We start from the raw sequence: 21,598 nt of genomic DNA, 5'->3' as shown, positions 1-21,598 counted from the left end.
AAATTCAATTCCCCACACATACTCATTTCGAATTCGCTCTGCATAACTTCAGTGAATTCTTTGACAAGTATGTCAGATGTTGAGCCAAATACTATGTCATCCACATACACTTGAGCTGTCATCACATCCTTGTTTATTCTTTTAACGAACAAGGTTTTGTCAACAGCTCCTCGTGTATATCCTTTCTTTAACAAATTGGTTGAGAGTTTTTCATACCATGCTATAGGAGCTTGTTTCAAACCGTAGAAAGCTTTCTTCAACCGATACACATGATCAGGATGTTTTGGATCAACAAACCCCTTTGGTTGCTCCACGTATACTTCTTCTTGAAGTACTCTGTTTAAAAAAGCACTCTTGACATCCATTTGATATAATTTAAAACGCAGATGACATGCAAAAGCAAGTAACAACCTAATGGACTCCAATCTCGCAACAAGAGCAAATGTCTCGTCAAAATCCAAACCTTCTACCTGAGTGTATCCTTGAGCAACTAGACGAGCTTTATTTCTCGTTATGATACCATGTTCATCGGTTTTGTTCCGAAAAACCCATTTTGTTCCTATAACATTTGTTTCTTTGGGTCTGGAAACAAGATACCATACATCATTTCTAACAAATTGATTGAGTTCCTCCTGCATGGCCATTATCCAATCATCATCTAAAAGAGCTTCCTTGGCATTTTTTGGCTCAATCTTTGATATGTAGCATGTGAAGTTTACTACAGCAGTAGTTTTGCTTTTTGTTAGTATGGTATCTTCCACGTTGCCAATAATGTCGGACTTGGAGTGATCTTTTTGCACTTGCTTGTGTCCTTTTCTCAAAGCTTTTGTTGAGTCAACATTTTGGTGCACTTCAACCTGAGTAGTGGATGACTCATCGATTAATTTACTTTGAAGGAATTCTTCATCTGAAGCAGGTTGTTCAATACTTAAGGAGGAGTCATTCACAACAACATTAATGGACTCCATGACATTTTTAGTTCTCTTGTTGAACACTCTATATGCTCTACTAGTGAGAGAGTATCCTAGAAAAATTCCAATATCACTTCGTGAATCGAATTTTGCTAACATTTCCCTATCTCTATAAATGTAGCATATACTTCCAAACACTCTCAAATTCTTCACGTTTGGTTTATTTCCTTTCCAAATCTCATATGGTGTGCACTTTGTACCAGGTCGAAGATAGACTCTATTTGCAGTATAGCAAGCGGTGCTGACTGCTTCAGCCCAAAAATGACTTGTCAAACGAGCGCTAGTCAGCATGACATGACTCATGTCAAGCAACACACGATTTTTCCGTTCAACAACTCCGTTTTGTTGAGGAGTGATTGGAGCAGAAAAATTATGAGCAATTCCTTTTTCATCACAAAACTCAGAAAATGATGTGTTTTCAAATTCAGTTCCGTGATCGGTTCTGAGTTTTATCACACGATCATTTGAAGCAACTCTATCATTTTGAATTCTATTCAACAAGCCACAAAATGCTTTGAACGCATCAGATTTCTCACGCAAGAATGCAACCCAAGTAAAACGTGAGAAATCATCCACCAAGACAAGAATATATTTCTTTCCCCCAATACTTTCGGTCTGTACTGGTCCAACCAAGTCCATGTGCATCAGCTCCAAAGGTCGTGAGGTTGAGATGTAGTTTGTTGACTTTGTGTGAACTCTTTGTTTGCTTTCCCACTTGACATTCTCCACAAATTCCAAGTTCTCCAGCCAACATTGGTAAACCTCTCACATATTCCTTCTTGGAAAGCTTGATCATATCCTTACAATTCATATGGCCTAATCTTTTATGCCATAAATCCAAAACATCATCAGTTGCTTTGTTGCATATATTTGGCACATGTGATTCATTTGCATTCACACAATAACAATTGTCTTTAGACCTTTTTCCTTCAAAAATGTCTATCCCACTAGCAACTTTCACACAACATTTCAACTTATTGAACAATACTTCAACATCATCATCATCACAAATTTGACTGATGCTAATTAAGTTAGCTTTAAGTCCATCAACTAACATGACATCTTTTAAGCATGGAATTCCTAGAGTTTTGATTTCTCCTTTTCCAATAATCCTTGCTTTTTTTCCATCTCCGAAAGTGACTGCTCCATTTTTACAATCCTCAGTGAAGGTTGTGAACCATCTTTTGTCTCTAGTCATATGCCTCGAGCAACCACTGTCGAGATACCAAGTATCAGACTGACAAGTTGAGAGGGTAGTAAAAGCCACTAAACATGTAAGATTGTCTTCATCAGATGATGATGACATCTTATCCAATAAGCAAACTTGAGTTTCTTTTCTTCTCCATACTTGTTTTAAGTTTGGAGTGATGGAATTGAGCATTATTTTTGAAATTCTATTCATTCGCTTCAGATGAGCAACAAATCTCATTTTGAGATTTGATTTTCTAGACATCCAATGGGTGGTGTGCTTAGTTCGATCTTCCTTTCGAAGTTTGTTACATCTAGGTCTGATATGTCCTATTTTTCCACATAAGTGGCAAGTAGGAATAAAGGTTTTTGACCTAATGAAATTTCTTGGATCAACAAAAGTGCTCACAGAATTTGGCTTATTTGTAGTGGTACACAAATTTCCAAAGGGTTCATCACTGCTTTCTTTCCTGCTTGGTTCTTGTAAAGCTTTGACAAATTTAGTAACAGAAGAGGAAGAACTTCCAGTCACATTAAAATCAAAACCTAAACCACTTTTATCACCTGAATTTTTTCCATAGCTTAACATTTTGTCAATTTTTCTTGATCCAATACTAAACTCTTCAACCTTCTTTTTCATGCCTTTTAATTCATTTTCAAGGATTTCGTTGTCTGATGCTAGCATATGTAGTTTTTCCAACATTGACTCTCGTAGCTTCTCTGCATGTTCCATTTGAGATTGATGCTCAATCTCTACTTCCTTCTTCTCGCTTTCAAGCTGCACAAGTTTATTTTTCAATTCATCATTTTCTTTCGTCACTTTCATGGTGATATCATAAAGTGCAGTATACTTTTGTACGACTTCTACGGAATCAGGTTCTTCAACTACCGAGTCATCAGTCTCATATCCATCCAAGATTCCAACAAACGCAACCACTTCATCATCATCTTCAGATGCCGTGTCCTTCTCTGAATCACTGTCACTCCAAGTGGAGGTTAACGCCTTGTTCTTTTCATCCTTCAGCTTTTTAAGAGTATTGGCACATTCATGAGCATGATGTCCTTACCCTTGACATTCAAAACACTTGTCTCTGTCATTTGAACTTTTCTTTTCACCAAGTTTGACAAACTTAGAAGAATTTCCATGAGAGACATCTCGAGAACGAGGAAATTTGGAGTTTGAATCAAAGTTGTTTCGATTTTCACGTCCCCTGGAACTTCTAAGTTTCAAAAATTTCCTAGCATGTTTGGTGAGAAGAGCAAATTCATCTTGAGTCAGGTTTTCAAATGAATCCTCATTCACTTTTTCATTATTGACTTTGAAGGCAACATTTTTTCCTTTCTTGACTTCGGTAAAGTCAGACTCATATGTTTGTAATGATCCAATCAATTGTTCCAACTTGTAAGTGCTTAAATCTTTCGATTCTTCTATAACTGTCCTTTTCGCATGAAACCTTGAAGGGAGAGATCTTAGAATTTTCTTAACAACTCTATGTTCAGGAATGCTGTCACCAAGATTGTGACAACCATTTACAATTACACTAAGCTTAGCATAAAAGTCAGAAAAACTCTCATCATCTAGCATTTTGATATTTTCAAATTTCGTGATGAGATTTTGAAGCTTGGATTCTTTGACAGTGGAGTTACCTTCATGAGTAACTTCAAGAATATCCCAAGCTTCTTTCGCCGTTGTGCATTTACTAATGTAGTTAAATTGCTCAGGCGAAACGGTAGTGAATAACGCATTCAATGCTCTTTGATTGAATGTGCTAACGCTGCGTTCATCTTCACTCCATTGTCTTCTAGGCTTAAGCATAGAAATAGTTACAGAAGATTGTCCTTCGCCTTTTGTTTCACTAACTGTTGGAGGTTCCCAGCCTTCTTCAACCGCAAGCCACACTCTGTCGTCAAGCGCCCAGAGAAATGATTTCATCTTTGCCTTCCATGCAGCATAGTTGTCTCCATCAAAATATGGTGGATGAGAAACTGAACTCATAGCCCGATTCATCCTAGACTACCCACGGATCTCACTAGGTATTTTTAGTGACCTGCTCTGATGCCAATTGAAAGTCCTAGGATGGGTACTAATTTAACCTAGAAATGTAACTAAATTTCAACTTAAAACTAAAGCAATTTAAGGTTTAAGTTAATCAGTTATGTAAACTAATCCCTACACAAATAGTCAAAATAAATATAAAGAGTACGCACATGATGTAGGATTTAACGAGGCAAAACCCACCACTGGGAAAATCCTCGGGCTACCAAGCCAGGAAGCACTAAGAAAGAAAGAATACATAAAGACTTACAAGAACTCATCAACTAGACAACCATCCTAGTTGGCAGCTTTGTCTTGGCGCTTTGCTACTCGATCTTTCATCAGTCTTCGAGTTGAAGTGGCACAATACTAACACGATCGTCAATCATCTTTTCCTCGAACTTTGCAAGACACTAACTCGATCATGCAGAGTGTTTATATGATGAAGTGTTTGTTTGGAAAACAATCAAGTACGAAAATCACACGGCACATTTTCATAATTGACATTCAATAAAACAAATGAAACTAGCATGAAAATAATATTTTCTCTTTCAAAAACAATTGCTATAGAAACCACAATATGGCAGCCACTTAAAAGTTAATTTTTTTTCTTTTAAAAACGCAAAGCTGCTGCCAATCTATAATCAAAGAAAAACATGCATATGCGGCTTCACTTTTTCCAAGAGTTTAACAACTCTTATAAAAGCTTAATGCACTAACCGACTCAAACCGATAAGAATGCAATCCATGTAATCAGATGACTCCTACCAACATCCAAACAGATAAGTCCCAATGTAAACCGATAAGTTCCAATGCAATCAGATTAGTCTCAATGCAATCAGATTGTTTCTTTGAAAGTGTGTTTTAATAATTAATATAGAAAGGATAAGTCATTTAAAAGAGAAAACACACAATGGTCAAGAGTCCTATTCTAACTACAATAACATGAGATAACAAATGAATGTAGTTGAATGCATGCGTGCAAACGTACCTGAATAAGTATCTTGTTTACGTAACATCTTTGCATCGAAGTGTGAGAGACATCCTTAGACTTAAACAATTACAATTGAAAATATTTAACAAGTCTAAGTTATTACAGACTCAGACATTTTGTCAAGAATTGCCAATTTTGCACTAACAGAAAGTATAAAAAAATAGAAATCCAATTCAATAATCATAAGGCTTGTCATACGAAATACCTGATGCAAGATACGTGTTTTGAAGCTGCAAATACGAAGAAGCTACAAGATGTGTGTTGCAGGCTTGTCAGTCAAATTCGAAGAAGCTGCCATGCGTGTTGAAGCTGCAATTCGATACATCTGCAAGGTCATTGCCCATTTAAACTAATATAAATTCCCAGTCTAAATCAAAACAGACATAACACTATTCCCCTTCCCATTAATTAATCAATAAATGCATTTAATAATTAATTAAAACAGTTTCAAGTTGCTGTTAATTTTGGTAGCAAGGGAGAAATATATTAATCTATATCATGTCATATCAGATTTGGCTTATCGAATGAAAAACATTATTGTTGCTTTTTTCTTTACTGTTAATGTTGATTTGAACATTTGAACTTTTCCTTTAAAAATAATCTTAGAATGTTACCTTTCAAAAGCCACTCAAGTTCGGAACTGTTTGTCAATATTCAATCATCATACCATCAAATTTTAATCAATATATCAAACATGCTTAATTGATACGTCAACGTGATTTATTTTTATTAATTTTATATTCAAATATAAAAGAAGAACAAAATCGTCTTTTCAGGTCTGACAAACTTGAAAGTGTTTTCTTTTTCTTTTTAACATTTGATATTATATACATTAAGAAGTGTGAGAGCGAGTTAAGTTTCATAATGACTTAATAATAATATGGTTCAAATTCGTTTTTCATGAGAATCGAACCTAAAACTCACTTACAAATGAAGAAGAACACTAGTCGACGGCTAATACTAAGTGGCACAAACTTGAAAGTTTTAGATTTGTAGGGATACAAATTAGGTATAAAAGAAAAACACATTTCAAGATTTCTAATATTGTGCATTTCCTAATTTATTGGGCAACATAGTTTTAGGATTATCTTTTGTTGTTTGAGATAAGTAGGGTCGCGCTTTCGAAGAAAAAGGAAGGTGAAAACAAAGCCGTCGCGGTTTCGAAGAAATAAAAAATCAGAGCGAGCGAGCGCACCAGAATCTTCCAACCAAACATAGGAAAAAGCTGAATAAAACCAAACCCACACACATTGCATTCACCACCTTCCCTTCTTCTTCTACCTCCTCTGACTCTCCTTTCTTCTTCTTCTCCTTCTTCCCCTCCCTCTCTCTCCCTCTCTCTCTCTCTCTCTCTGTGCGCAAATTGCAAAGATGGCGGAATCGGTGGAGCTTCCCACTCGCCTCGGCATCCTTCCTTTCCGAAACAAGGTCCTCTTACCCGGCGCCATCATTCGAATTCGCTGCACTTCCCCCAGCAGGTGCCTTTGAGCCTAACTCTTTTGATCGATTTGTTTTTTCTGTTTGATTCCTGCTGTATGCACTTGAATTGTAGCTGTTTGAGCTCAGCTCTAACCTTATAGCTCTCCAATTACTCTGCCTGCTTGGAAATTATGCTCCTTTTCATGCTCTTTGGTTGCCGAAACCGCGTCGTTTACTCTTTGCTGCCAAAAGTGTTGCGTATTTTGTTCTTCAATTTTGCCAGTATTAATCTCAAATTCCAACTTTCCCTTTTCCTTTTTCTATGTAATGGATCATTATATGGGTGTGGAATTGTGAATTTCTAATTGCTGGATTATGGAATTGACAAAATTGGGGAATTTGATTAACGTAGTGTCAAATTGGTGGAGCAAGAGTTATGGCAGCGCGAAGAGAAGGGGTTAATTGGTATTCTTCCCGTTCGAGATGCTGCCGAGGCTGCAACAGTGGCCCCTGTGTTGTCTCAAGGTGATTTCTGCTTATTTCTCTATTCTATACAGATGAGTGGATGCCTATGGTTATTGGAAAATCAAATCTAAGAGGTTTTCTTTTGCTGTTGCTGTTGTTGCCTTGTTGGGAATTTGCCTAATTTTAGGTGTGGGCAGTGATTCTGGTGAACGAAGCTCTAGAGTTCAAGTTGGTACTTCCGATTCTCACAGGCCAGATGGAAAAAATCAGCAGGAAGTTATTCACTGGCATACAAGGTATACTTGAATCAAAATCTACTTTGTTATTCATTGGAAAGTGTTTCTATTTTGTGGGACCACAAATTAACATTACAGATAACGCGGTGGTCCATCTAATCATGTCATGTGCTGTGACTGTCTTTATTTCAGTCAGTTTAATTGCCCTTTAGCACTTGAATGGGCCATTATGCGTTTTTCTGGATCATTCTACATTTAACTGATTTTCTGTTTTGGTGCTTAATTCTGTTCGTTTATTCATAAGTTTTCCATTCGGTGATTTTGTGATTGTGTTTGTAAAGTAATTATGTTGATAATAAGTTTTGTTTATACTCTTAGGGGAGTTGCTGCACGGGCTTTACATCTCTCAAGAGGAGTTGAGAAGCCAAGTGGGAGGGTTACATATGTAGTTGTCCTTGAAGGCTTGTGTAGATTCAACGTCCAGGAACTTAGCACAAGGGGAACATATTATACTGCACGAATATCTCCACTTGAAATGACAAAGTCTGGTATGTTATCAATTTAGTACGTGGGCTTGTTTTTGGTAGAAGATATTAGGGTTTATTGGTCGGCTTGCTACATATGGTCTCAAGCTCTTGTTTCCTTGGTTTGAATTTTCTTTTCTGTTTCAGTAACAAGTAATTGTCTTCAGACTTCCGATCTTAAGTGTTTGTTTAATGTAACCTCTGCCACGTATATCACATTTCTTTATGTATTTGTTCCCGGTTCATTAGTTCATTAGCAGTGTGTTTTCCATGACTAGGGGTGTTTCTGAAAGTTTTTTAGAGCTGGTTAGATATCATTGGTTACTATGTTTTTCCTCTTTAAACAATCGACAATTTTTTCAATGTTTTATCCTTAACATATGTAGATTCCTCGTTTCTTCTAATGTGTTGACCTGAGTGTATCTTGTGGTTTATTTGAGGTGTTGTCCCTAAGATTTATGATTGTGATTAGTTTATCATTATCACATTATATGTAGAATCTTAGGTGATGAGTTTTGTGCCCTTATCTACCAATATGTTGAGTTGTTTTATCTTTCTTATCTTCATGAGAAATGGAGCAAGTGGAGCAAGATCCGGAGTTCATATCATTATCTCGCCAATTCAAAGCAACTGCTACGGAGCTGATTTCTGTTCTTGAGCAGGTAATACTTGTGATGTTTGCATATTCAGTGAATAAAATTACATGGATACCAAGAGTCTTGCCTTTTTTTTTTATCCTTTTTTTACTTCGGTGTAATTTTGTTTATATAGTTTTGAGTTGTGCAGGCTTATCATGCCAAATTTCTTCAAAATAATAAGTCATATATGTATCAGACTATCAATAGGAAACTACAAAAGCATGACACACAAATACATATTATGGTATATACCCTAATACCTATTATGATATTACCCTCTCTTAAAAAATTTAACCTCCTTTTCAAGCTGTGAGGCTGCGTGCCTTTGGTTGAACAATCCTTTGTGTTTAAAATGGTATTTTCGGTTTTTGTTGTGGTTCATGCTTAAGGTTTGCAGGGAATATCGTTTGCCTGAAATTCCTTGATTTGGTTGAGCATTAACTGGGCTTCTTTATGTTTTGGATTCTTGCAAAATATTGATATTGTTAGACATAAGATATCTATATACATATTTACATATTGCTGATAAAACACTATGTCACCTTGTATTACTTGAATCAGTAACTCTCGTTTTCATTTTGTGCTTGTAGAAACAAAAGACCGGAGGAAGAACAAAAGTTCTTCTGGAGACAGTTCCGGTTCACAAGTTGGCAGATATATTTGTTGCTAGCTTTGAGATAAGTTTTGAGGAGCAACTGTGTATGTTGGATTCAGTTGATCTGAAAGTAAGACTTTCCAAAGCTACTGAGCTAGTTGACAGGCATTTGCAGGTAATTGTTTATTCACTGGTGCCGATGCTTAGCATGTTCACTTGTTATCATCTTTACACTTCCTCGAGTTTTTAAGCAGTCATGTTGGTGTTACCTTGTGACAGTCTATTCATGTAGCAGAGAAGATTACGCAAAAAGTTGAGGGTCAATTATCAAAATCGCAGAAAGAGTTTCTTTTGCGCCAGCAGGTTTGCACTCTCACATCAGCTTTGATTTTCTGAGAGTTAAATATTGATGCTCATTATTGAGTGATAAAAAGTATTGTGCTCATTATTTATATTCTTTTTAAAATTTACTTTTGGTAGCGTTCAGTCGTTTTGTTCTGTTTGAAGTGCCATAGAAAATTTTGGGTGGAACAAATAAGAAATTCGGTTAGAATTTTACTGTGAAAATTTTGATCTTTATGGGAACTATTAAACCTTTTTTTTTTTTTTTTTTTTTGGTAAATTAGTCATTTATGAATGAAGGTGAATGTGCTAGTTTTGTGGTGATGCTGGGGCCTAATAGTTATAATTTCCTCAACCAACCTAATAGCTTATCTGTCAAGATAGTCGCCTTCACATTTTTATGATGTTTAAATTTAACAAGGGATCTTTTAAATAAAATCAAAGAATTGTGAGAATGAAGGAATGGTTTTCTAATTTACTGTGTGTTTCTTCTCAAGGTTTAACAGATTCTAAATGTAATTATTTTTCACTTGATAGGTTAGCTTTAATTATGCACATGTAAAAATGTCTAGGATTGGCACAATTTGTTGTAGTGCTGGAGGACTCTTATCAAATAGGTTTTATTTTTTATTTTTTAAAAAGAAAAATATATTCAGAGGTATTTCTGATTTCTCATGTGTATACCCCTGGGAAGGTTGTAAAGGATACAAGTCATCTTTTGCAGTTCATGGAAAGTCGGGCTGCTTGAGTTGATGAAATTTACTTTTTAATTTTTACTTAGTTATAGGTAGTGCCTTTTTTTCTCTTAGGTTTGCAATGTATTAATTTTGTATTTATATCTGTTTATATCATGGACCTTGATGGATATGGATATTGAAAATACTTACCCTAGGTGGATTCGCATGTTGAATGTTTTCGGAAATATCTAAAGAAACCTTCCTCTGAATTGGAGACGCATACTGTTCTCTTCTATCATTTAGTTGGCTGATGGTTCCAATTCCTTTCTACTTTTGAAATGTATTGCAGATGAGAGCTATAAAAGAGGAGCTTGGCGACAATGATGACGATGAAGACGATGTTGTTGCTCTGGAAAGAAAGATGCAAAGTTCAGGAATGCCTTCAAACATCTGGAAGCACGCACAGAGAGAGCTGAGGTATGATTTGGTTAGAAGAAAGGAACAAGGGTTACTGTGTTCTTGTGTGCAAGTAGTTTTGTCCTTTTGTTTTTCCAACAAAATTTTCCGTACTACAGATACTGGTATTACTACTAGAACTTCGATGTAATCTTAACTTCGGCATTTTTTTTTCCATGTCGAGGAAGATATGATTACCATCCTCTTACAGAGAGTGTCTGACATAAAGGGTTTTGGAGAAAAGGGAATGATGACAATGTAATTGGTGCCCAGTATTATATAATCCTGACATCATTGCCAATGTTGGTGTGTTAAAGTTGTTTTGAATATATTGTTCTTATGGTATTCAGTAAAGAAGAGGATATCAGTCAGTGTATATTATTGCATTTTAAAATCTGAAGCCACTTTGAAATATGCAGCTTTACGCAAAATATCTGGGGCCACTAATTCTTGGGTGTCAGTGGTAATATAATTTAAAAAAAAAAATTGGGACTTTGTTAAGTTGGTCCAAAAGTGGTTGCTTTCATTGTTGTTTTCTAGTACACAGCCTTGTACTTCAAGTTCTAGAGTTTAGAGGGATCTCATTCATTTATTTATTTTATTTTCCCCTCATGTTTCAGGAGGCTAAAAAAGATGCAGCCCCAACAACCTGGATATAATAGTTCACGTGTTTACCTAGAGCTTCTTGCTGATCTTCCCTGGCAGAAGGCCAGTGAAGAATATGAATTGGATTTAAGGGCTGCAAAAGAACGTCTTGACAGTGATCACTATGGTTTAACTAAGGTCAAACAGCGGATTATTGAATATCTGGCTGTTCGCAAGGTGGCTAATTGTTTAGTTTTTGTCTGATTATTTTTTTATTAAAAATATTTGATGTTAATATGGTGGTTATGTGTGTGTTGCAGCTCAAACCAGATGCCAGAGGCCCAGTGTTGTGTTTTGTTGGCCCGCCTGGTGTTGGAAAAACATCTTTGGCATCATCTATTGCTGCTGCTTTGGGCAGAAAATTTATACGCATATCCCTTGGTGGTGTAAAGGATGAAGCTGATATCCGAGGACACAGGAGGACATACATTGGAAGCATGCCGGGTAGGCTCATTGATGGATTAAAGGTATAATTTCGTCCAAGTAAACATTTTCATGGACTTGTGGTGTGATATTCATATGCTTGGTAAGGGATGGTGATGGTTTTGATGGTCAGTCACGACTTATAACAAAATGCTATCTTCTAAGGGTATCGAACCGGCCAAGAAAAAGAAGACAAAATACAGTATTTTGTAATTGATAAGTGATGATGTTTGTCTATCGGATCACCATCACTGCCTTTAGGCAAACAAATTTCAGAATTGAAGAAGCCTCCTTTGTGCTCTCTCCTTTTTGTATGTGGCTTAGTCATTACTGGACACAACAAAAACCGCTTATCCATATCCACACCCAGCCAAGTATAGGATTGATGTACTAGGACTTGCACTAATTTTTTTCTCAATTATGATGTATATCAGAAAGTAGCTGTTTCCAACCCGGTCATGCTGCTAGATGAAATTGACAAGACAGGTTCTGATGTGCGCGGTGATCCAGCTTCAGCTCTACTGGAGGTTCTTGATCCTGAGCAAAATAAAACATTCAATGATCAGTATCCTGTTCTTTATACCTTATTTAGGTCTGATTATTTATTTAGTTAATCTGAAAAAGTCCTCGTGCTGTATGGATTTGGGTTTGGCCTATGCATATCTTACACTCGACTCTTGCAGAAAACACAGATATAGTTGCTATCAAAATGGCCTGCTACATGGCTGCTTACTTTTAAATGGCATAATTTTTTATATTTTTTTTTGAAAAAGAAGGATGCTGCCTTCCCTAAATCCCTACCAAATAACATTGCAAACAGGGTTTCTATATTGACACAATTCCTTAATTCAAGTCCTATAGCTATTTGAATGTTCCCTTCGACCTTTCAAAGGTGATTTTTGTGGCAACTGCAAATAGGGTGCAGCCGATTCCCCCACCACTCTTGGACAGGATGGAAGTTATTGAGCTGCCTGGATATACACCCGAAGAAAAGCTGAAGATAGCCATGCACCATTTAATTCCCCGAGTTCTTGATCAGCATGGGTTGAATTCTGAGTTTCTTAGAATCCCAGAGGTATGTTTATTCCGATTTGTGTCAAGTATTAATGGTGTTTGAACTTGTGGTTTCCAATAGTTTCTTTCTTTAGATCTGAAAATAGGCACCCTCTTTCTAGTTTCCAATCAAGTTTTATGTCACAACTCACAAAACAACGGTTACATTTCTAATCAATGTTGGTTTATGAAAATATCATATTGAAACTTGTCTGTCTACTGTGGTAGGCCATGGTGAAACTTATCATTCAAGGGTACACTAGGGAGGCTGGTGTTCGGAATCTGGAGAGAAACTTAGCTGCCTTGGCTCGTGCAGCTGCGGTAAAAGTTGCAGAGCAAGAACAAGCTGTCCCTCTGAGGAAAGATGTGCACTCGCTTGCTTCACCACTACTCGAAAACAGACTTGCTGATGGAGCTGAAGTGGAAATGGAGGTTATTCCGATGGGTGTGAATAAGCATGAGATAACAAGCACTTTCAAGATTGATTCGCCATTGGTTGTGGATGAGGATATGCTGGAGAAAGTATTAGGGGTAATTATTCTCTTTTTAAAATCATTAAGAAAGGTTACTTCATAATTGGACTTAGCATAGTGTTTGCTTGTAATTTAGAAACTCGATTAGTTTGACTTGTCAATGGATTTGATACAATCAGGGTACTATGCCATTTTGACAAGTCTTACAATGTCAAAATTTATATGTAAATGAATATGTAGGATACTTTCGGAGCGAGTTTTGGGCTCAAGGAATACTTCTTATAATAAACATATCTTGGTTTTACCATGTATTAATTTTTCAGCTTGACATACGCATATCCCCCAAGAGATGCCAGCTTGATTTGTCATTATTGCTTAAGAGTTTCTGAGGTTGTCTGTTTGTGTTGTAATGCAGCCTCCAAGGTTTGATGACAAAGAAGCTGCAGAACGAGTTGCAACACCAGGTGTTTCTGTTGGGCTTGTTTGGACTGCTTTTGGTGGAGAGGTTCAATTTGTGGAGGCCACAGCAATGGGGGGAAAGGGTGAACTGCATCTCACTGGTCAACTTGGAGATGTTATCAAAGAATCAGCACAAATAGCATTGACATGGGTAAAATGTTTCTTCTAAATTAATTTTATTTATCTGAAATATTAATACTCCTCTTCATGATGAGTCAAACATTAATGGTGGTGACTCGATGGTCATAATTTTGAATTGTTCATGCACCATTTTAAGACAACTAAGAGATAATAACGGCACTCAACTTACTGTTGTTATCCATTTTGTTTCAGTCACATGACTTGCACTTATTCTTGCCATTTGGGTTTAATCTTTCAAATAGGTATTGTGTAAGGTAATCATAGTTGTACTTTAATGAAAAAGAAGAGGAACATAGAAGCAAGTTAGATTGGAAATTCTGATTCTGACCAACTCAATCCGAAAGCTTCCCATTTTGGCACAACAAAATCAAATCCGGGATCTTAAATCTGAAAATTCCAAAAAAAAAAAAAAATCGGAATGCTTCGTTACTGACAGACATTTATGTTGAGATCCCAATCATCCCGTCAGATTTACTTCGGTTTTTGGGACTGGTTAGTATAGAAAAATGTTGTAATCTGTATTCCTTGAACTTGGTATATCCCTATGTGCACAGAGTATATAGTGTTTTTTAATTTATATAAAACAGTATGCATCAACCATGATGCTACAATTTCTGCTCTGTAAATGTTGGCTTATAATGATTGATGCTGAGGATTTTACTTATGTCTCAGGTGAGAGGTAGGGCAAAAGATCTTAAGTTCGCAACAGCTGAGGCAGCCAATCTTTTGGAGGGTCGGGATGTTCATATACACTTTCCTGCTGGGGCTGTACCGAAGGATGGACCCTCAGCAGGTGTGACTCTGGTAACAGCACTGGTTTCATTGTTCTGTCAGAGAAGAGTAAGAGCAGATACAGCAATGACTGGAGAAATGACATTGAGGGGTCTCGTACTACCTGTTGGTGGTGTCAAGGACAAGGTATACTCACCTCATGCACCAATCTAATTATGATAATCCGTGACTCTCTATGTAAGTCTGTCTGCATGTATAACACATGCTGTATGAACTGAAGGGTTTTTAGATCTAGTCATATTCATGCTTTTATACGATTACTGCTGTCAAGTGTTTTGAATTGTTTGCTAGTTGGGCATTTAACATTATCCTTGTATGTGACCTTGTTTTTCATATACAAGTATTATACTGTACATCAAACTTGTTTGGCACAGAGATTCACTTTTCTTAGTACTGTCATTTTTATAATCTCCAGGCTATATACTACTATAGTCATTCCATTTTAATATCTTTTTGTATAACCGTCGTCTAGGTAAGTGGATGTTTGACGGAAAATTGATTGGGATTTTAGCTAAGTGGAATAACACAGGTTTCTTGAAATGTGCTTATTTCTCATTTGTTCTGTCATTGGTTTTCTTGATCATCAACATTTTACACCATTTTCAGAGTTGTTTTGAGAAACTTTTTAAGCTTATTTCGAGAAACTTGTGTCATTCCCAAAACACTTTTAGCACGATTTTCTTGTATAATATTTAAAGGAACCTTCAAGCCACAGGTGAGAAAATTGAAGCAAAATTCTCTGCTAATGCATATAATATTCTGGTACATCAGTAATGAGCCAGAGGCTTTGTTTGATCATTTGAATCTGTATTGCTACAGGTATTGGCAGCCCACCGTTGTGGTATTACAAGAGTCATTCTTCCAGAGAGGAATCTGAAGGATTTAACTGATGTACCGTCGGCTGTTCTTTCTGGTCTTGAGGTAATTTTGGTTTTATTTGCAGCAAGGTGTTTCTCAATTATGTGTGTGATGTAAAATTCATCGAGGCCAGCTTATTAAGTTTTTTTTTTTATCTCCATAGCTTGTTAGCTTGCTTTTATTGCATACTCAGCTGTTGCCTGTAGATACCGTGTTTGGTTTCTGGACACGTGATATGTGATTATGATCAACGACATAATCTGTGAATTTTCCCGTAACAGATAATACTAGCAAAGCGAATGGAAGATGTATTAGAGCAGGCTTTTGAAGGCGGATGTCCCTGGAGACAGCACTCAAAGTTATGACAGGCTTTGCTGTGGGTGATCTTCTTATGCATTTTCGTGTGATTGAAATGCCTTAGCTGGTTGCCGTTTACACATGACATGCAGCTTCCAGTTTGTCCCGCAGCGCTGCCTTTGGCTGCAAAGACCGAAGAAATTGTGAATCGCTATAAAAATTCGTGGCCCTGGGATAATAGGAATTCAGCTGTTCGTAAACTGCCAAATTTTTCTTGCGCCCATCTGTACCTCTGTTCCTCCTCTCCATGCTATTTATCTGTCAATTGTTTTTATTTTCTGAGTAAGCCTTTGTAATTATAAATTAATTCTCTGTTCTTGTTATAATATTATTTGTTTAATGGAGCAAAGAAAATCAACCCGACCCGATATCCAGATACACATCGAAACAAGGTCGTGTTGGCTGATACTTGAAAGGTGATGAATCCATTTCATGCGTACGACATAATAAACATAAATTTACGCCTTCAACTTATTGTGTTTCTTTGTATTTTCATGGTTGCATCGTTCCTGAAAAAAGGGAGCATATATTATTAGATTAGCCTCGTTAAGAGTCTTCAACGGAAGAGTCATGGATCATAGCAGTAGATCATGTATGATCAGTGGCTCCCACCAAGTTCGACGATGGGACAGTACATGAACTACTTTTATAGTCACGAAAAATTGGCCAAGGCATTGGATTCATTGAAAAATTGTGAAATCATCGGACTCATCGAATGGCTTCCCTTGTCAGTAAGGTCGTTGGAAGATCCTCTCCCATAATCCTTAGGGTTTAGTTTACGTGTGTTGAAGTAGAGCAAAAATCCCAGGATCTCTGCTCTGAGAGCATGCTAAAATATGGAACTAGGGTTTTTGGAATAATATGAGTTTACGGTTTATGAAATAATTCAGATGTATTATTCTTCTCAAATGTGGGGAGGAATCTTAAACTCGTATTACTCCATAAACCCTAGTTTCATATAATAGGAAAATACAGTCAACATATAAAATCTCTCATCAAATAAGATATTCACGCCAACATCAACTACTAGTAATATGGTGAAACTATCGTAAATTTCTCGGAACATCATTACATAAAACATCATAATTTAAGTACTAAATCTTTTAGAGCATAGTCGATGCATATTGCAGTGCAAAAAACACATATAACGCAACTAGTTAAGAGTTGGGAGGATCACCACAAAATTAATGTTCCACAAGTGAAAATACTCAAAGGGTTGATGTACCTGCTCGAAAGTTACAAATACAAAGCAATGGTAAGATAAAAAACCAATCACAAACGAGAACACATACTGATTAACGTAAGTAGAATAACGAACGGAAAGATCGTCTTATCTTGGTACTCTTTGTATAATGCGTCACTTTTTAAGTCTGGCTGGTAAGAATCCTGATCACCAAAACACGGATGAGGGCTTTCTTTCCGAGCCTTAATCTGCCGTCGTTCAAACTATTAATCCATCACTTGAAGATAATGATGCAAATTTGTACATAGTTTGGACAACCAAAACTAACGGAATTGACAATTCGAAGTTACTGAACTAGTCTTAAGCAGGGTAGCAAATTGCGCATCAGCTTCATCTATTACCGGTAGCTTCTTTAACTCTAAGGTAACGCTCTCGCTAACGAAATGTCTTTTCAAGAGCAGTGCAACAGAAAAACAGAGAAAATATACCAAGCTGAAACCAAATTAGGAGCTGAAGCCATACCTGCATCCATGAGTTTGCTCGACTCGGTCAGTGATGCTGCCTAGGTTGGGGTCACTCTGAAAAGGCAGAGAACTGTAACCAGTAACTTCACTAAATTGTTAAGACTCCAGAAACCATATAGCAACTGTATTTTCATTCATACTTTCCATTTTCAGGGAAAACGATGAATTGAAAACAAGCAAAGGAAACAGGTAAAACGATGAATTGAAAATACTTGGTCAAGTAAAAACAGCCTGCAATGAAAAGCTAAACCACAAAAACTAGTACTGCGGAAAATCGATTAAAATTACACATATGAGATGAAAATTCCAGTGTCAGTTACGGAAACTCTCATTGTAGATGGAATAAAAGAAAGGCATACATTCAAAAGTTCTGCCGCTTAAAGATTCTAATCCTAAGTCCTCTAAACTTCTTCTGCATCTGCTTTACCCTTTTTCTTTTTCTTCTTTTTCTCACTCTTATCAGCCTCGCCATCAGCAGCGCCGGCAGTAGCCACAGTACCATTGTCCTCAGCGTCTTTGTTTTTCTTCTTCTTCTTCTCAGACTTTTCTGCTTCAGGTGAACCAGCTTCAACATTATCCACGGTGCCATTCTCTTTGTCCTTTTTCTTCTTCTTTTTCTTTTCTGACTTCTCAACTTCAGGTTCAACTTCTTCGCCTTTGCTTTTCTTCGCAGGAACTGGAACAGGGCTCTCTGTGGCATCCTCTAGTTTGCGCTTACGCCCCTCCTTAGCTTCCTCTTCATCCTTATGTTTGTCCTTCTTTTTCTTATCCTTCTTCTCCTTGTCTGTGAGAGTGGTCTCCTCTGCCACAGCAGTGCTTGCAACAATAGAATCCTCACCAACAGGCAAAACCACATTCCTCATCCATTCTTGCGGAGTATTCTCAGTGGGCTTCCCATGCTTATCCAATTTTCCTTCGGCAATCAATTTCTTCTTCATGGACGCCCTCGGTCCCAATCCCCACTTTCTTGGGTAAGTATCCCGATCCATCACCACCCTCTTAATCTTTGCCACCACACCATGATCACAAGTTGCCATCACAGCAGTGGTCATCTCAGCAATTCCCAATGCAATGGCTTCTCCTTTGGTAGTCATCAGCACAACTTCCTCTCCAACCTCGATATCATTCTCAAACCTGAGCAGCCCTGGAATCATTAACTTGGCACCGTAGCAAATGGCATTCACTGCTGAGTCCTTGACAACCAATCTCTTATAACTAGTCAAGAGAACCTCAAGAGGCATGATGACCCTCCTCAAATAACTCTCATCCCTATTAGTGTCATAAGCCCACTGAGCATCCATGACATCATGCATTGTGACCATGTTGTCTTTCTCACCCATGATCCCAGACCTGACCCTCCTAAGCTCCTGCATATGACCTCCCACACCAAGAAGCAGACCCAAATGCACACAGAGCGTACGCACATAGGTTCCTGCTTCGCAAGAAATCCAGAAAACAACCAAATGTTTATCTGCATCATACTCAAGAAGCTTGCTTTCATAGATGGTCCTAATCCTAAGCTGCCTTTTGACTGCTGATATCAAAGGTGGCCTCTGAAAGACAGCCCCAGTCAGGGATTCAAGGGCCCGAGCCACCTTGGCAACATCAGGCACAGCTGAATGCAAGCGGGCAACACAAACATACTCTTTCCCTGCACCCTGCTGGGACTTGACAAGTCGTGTGGCTCGGTCAATGCAGACAATGAGATTACCTGTAACCTTAGGATCCAGGGTACCGCTGTGGCCAGTTTTCTCAACACGAAGGATGCGCTTAATCCAAGCAACAACCTCGTGCGACGAGGGGTTTGCAGGCTTGTCAAGATTGAGAACACCATATCGGATGTACTCAGCAAGAGGCCTCTTAAGGGGGGAAAACCCTGAGGGTAGAGGAGTGTAGTGTCCAGTTCGAACATTGAGGCGGTCATAGTTTTTAAGAAGGATAGGCCACTGAGAGGTGTCCAAGGAGGGAGTTGAGCTCTGGGGCTTGATCATGAAGTCTTTGTCCAAATCGCTGGCCTTGTCCCTATGTTTCTTCTTCTTCTTCTTCTCTGAATCTGTCACTTTCTCCACAGCCTCAGTGGCCAATCGGTCATCATCAGATGAAACCATTTCCTGCACATTAGACAGAACAAAATATCGCTCAATTTTTTCTCGGAAAAAAAAGACCCAACAAACCACAAACAGCAGGTACCCCAACAGATGTACAAAACATGCTCAGTGATAATACCTTTCCTATACACATAATATATAAAATATACAATAGTTATCGGTGCAGCAGCATGTTTGGCTAGCACATGAACAATATCTCCTACCCCATAACTTCTAAAACACAAAATAAGAAATTTATGCTTAAAATTTACATGAAATCAGAGCATCCCTCAATCATAACAGTAAACCCACAACAGTGATTAGGTTTCCAACTTGTTTATGCAAACAGATTACTCTTAGCATCTATCAAACCCCTTAATATTTTCAGCAATGTAAAAGCTACTGAAATACGAAACTCAGAAAAGCTTCGGAATTTGTCGTACGAACACATGAAACAAGCGCAGAAATACGAAAAATTTGAAAAATGATTATGAAGCTCTGGAAGAAGTCGAGGAGATAATGAGTACCTTTGAATTTTGATTCCGGCTGCGAGCAAACCCTAGGGACTGAGACGGTTGAGAGAGATAGAGCGCGGCCACCCTGTGCGTCTGCGGTTCTCACTCACTCTTCGCTTGGCTTCTAAAACCCTAATCGGGGGTTTAAAAGCACCTTTCGATGAGGAAAAGGACAATCATGTCAACACGGCCTTAGTGCTCTACACCATGCATATGAGGGTAAAGTGGACTTTTCGACTTCTGATTTCATAATTCATTGGGTGAAATAATTTTTTAGCCTAAAGTGGTTGTTTACCACAATGATGAAAATGTGTTGAGCTTTTGAATGATAATATGGGTTCGAACCTCTTCGGTAATTAATTTAACATTTAATCTAATAAAATCTATCATTTGGCAAAAAAACAATTATTAAGAGAAACTCCATCCCACTAGCCTCTTATCCTGCGATCTAATAATATTTCATTTTATTTGTAAGTAAGAGGTTTTAGGTTTGATTTTCGTAAAAAAAAAATTTGAATCACATTATTGTTAGTCCATAATAAAACATGAGCTCACTTCCCCACCCCTTATTGTATATAATTTCGTTTGTTCAAAACAAAAAAAAAAAAAAAAAAAAAACCAAAAAAAAAAATTTACCCTACTAAGGCAATAATTATACCATCAATTAGACAAAGGCAATTACTGTCTTAATAATTGACAATAACATTTGACCTGGTAATTTTTTATACGATCTGTTAACACGATACATAAACGACACGAAAATAATAGGTTTCGGATCAACACGATAACTTATTGGGTCGTTATCGAGTCACACGATAAGAACCCGTTAATAACAGGTCCTTAATAGGTTTACACGAGAGTGACACGCGGGTAACCTGTTTCGACACAATAAGGAAAAGGTTATTTTGATGATTTTAATTGCGTCCAAATCCTCTTTGTGAGAATCCCAGGGATCCATGAATCATATCCGTTCATCGTGCATCGTGTGGTCAGAAATCATTTAAATATTTTTATTTAAAATTAAATATAAACAGTACCTGACAAAAATTGACCGCATGATTTACGGAACACAATTTACGAATGCACAAGATGCTCACCAAAAAGATCCGAAGAGAATCCTGTTGGATTTTAATTTTTTAAACTTACTAAAAAAACTTACTATAAAATACAATAGATAAGTGGATGTGTATATATTGTTTATTAATTATAAATTTTAAAAATTTAAGTTTTATTTATTTTTATAGAATACTATAGGCAAATAGTGAGATTAAAAAAAAAAGAAATTAGGTTCCTATCCCTCCTTTTGTTACTCCATTGATTAAAACCTTATTCATTTTTAATTTTTGATCAAGGTCTTTGGGTATTAATAACATCATTAATTATTTCAATAATAAAATATATTCCTTTAGTGTTAAAAATGTTAGAATTAGTATATTTATATTTATGGCTAAATTTTTTATCATATATTTTTATTTTTAGTTTGTACCCATTTTTAATTTGCAATTTTTTTTTTAATTTGTACCAATTTTCTTTCCGTTTTAATTTGTA

The 21,598-nt window shown here is 37.1% G+C and overlaps 2 protein-coding genes across 2 annotated transcripts; one reads left to right on the top strand and one right to left on the bottom strand.

Annotated features, from left to right (window-relative positions):
- The first annotated feature begins 6,351 nt into the window (after window positions 1-6,351).
- On the top strand, window positions 6,352-16,104 carry LOC103959066 (lon protease homolog 2, peroxisomal). Its single transcript, XM_048591530.1, has 17 exons — window positions 6,352-6,666; window positions 7,020-7,132; window positions 7,260-7,368; window positions 7,687-7,856; window positions 8,403-8,494; window positions 9,061-9,240; window positions 9,345-9,428; window positions 10,434-10,561; window positions 11,161-11,362; window positions 11,446-11,652; window positions 12,043-12,173; window positions 12,470-12,683; window positions 12,890-13,192; window positions 13,550-13,744; window positions 14,407-14,652; window positions 15,346-15,447; window positions 15,666-16,104. The coding sequence occupies exons 1-17, from the start codon at window positions 6,560-6,562 to the stop codon at window positions 15,747-15,749; spliced, it is 2,667 nt and encodes an 888-aa protein (XP_048447487.1). The 5' UTR covers window positions 6,352-6,559; the 3' UTR covers window positions 15,750-16,104.
- Window positions 16,105-17,685: 1,581 nt separating this feature from the next.
- Window positions 17,686-20,219, bottom strand: LOC103959067 (H/ACA ribonucleoprotein complex subunit 4). The gene is made up of 2 exons (XM_009371405.3): window positions 20,063-20,219; window positions 17,686-19,559 (listed from the first exon to the last, which is right to left on the bottom strand). Exon 2 carries the CDS (start codon window positions 19,554-19,556, stop codon window positions 17,850-17,852), a length of 1,707 nt encoding a protein of 568 aa, XP_009369680.2. The 5' UTR covers window positions 19,557-19,559; window positions 20,063-20,219; the 3' UTR covers window positions 17,686-17,849.
- Between the last annotated feature and the right edge of the window lie 1,379 nt (window positions 20,220-21,598).

This window comes from the organism of the source record quoted next, unplaced genomic scaffold, assembly GCF_019419815.1.
Source record: "Pyrus x bretschneideri cultivar Hongxiangsu unplaced genomic scaffold, Pyrus_bretschneideri_v1 Contig34, whole genome shotgun sequence".
Lineage (NCBI taxonomy): Eukaryota > Viridiplantae > Streptophyta > Magnoliopsida > Rosales > Rosaceae > Pyrus > Pyrus x bretschneideri.
The sequence above is the reverse complement of the archived record's forward strand: the minus strand, read 5'-3'. Positions and strand labels throughout refer to the sequence as shown.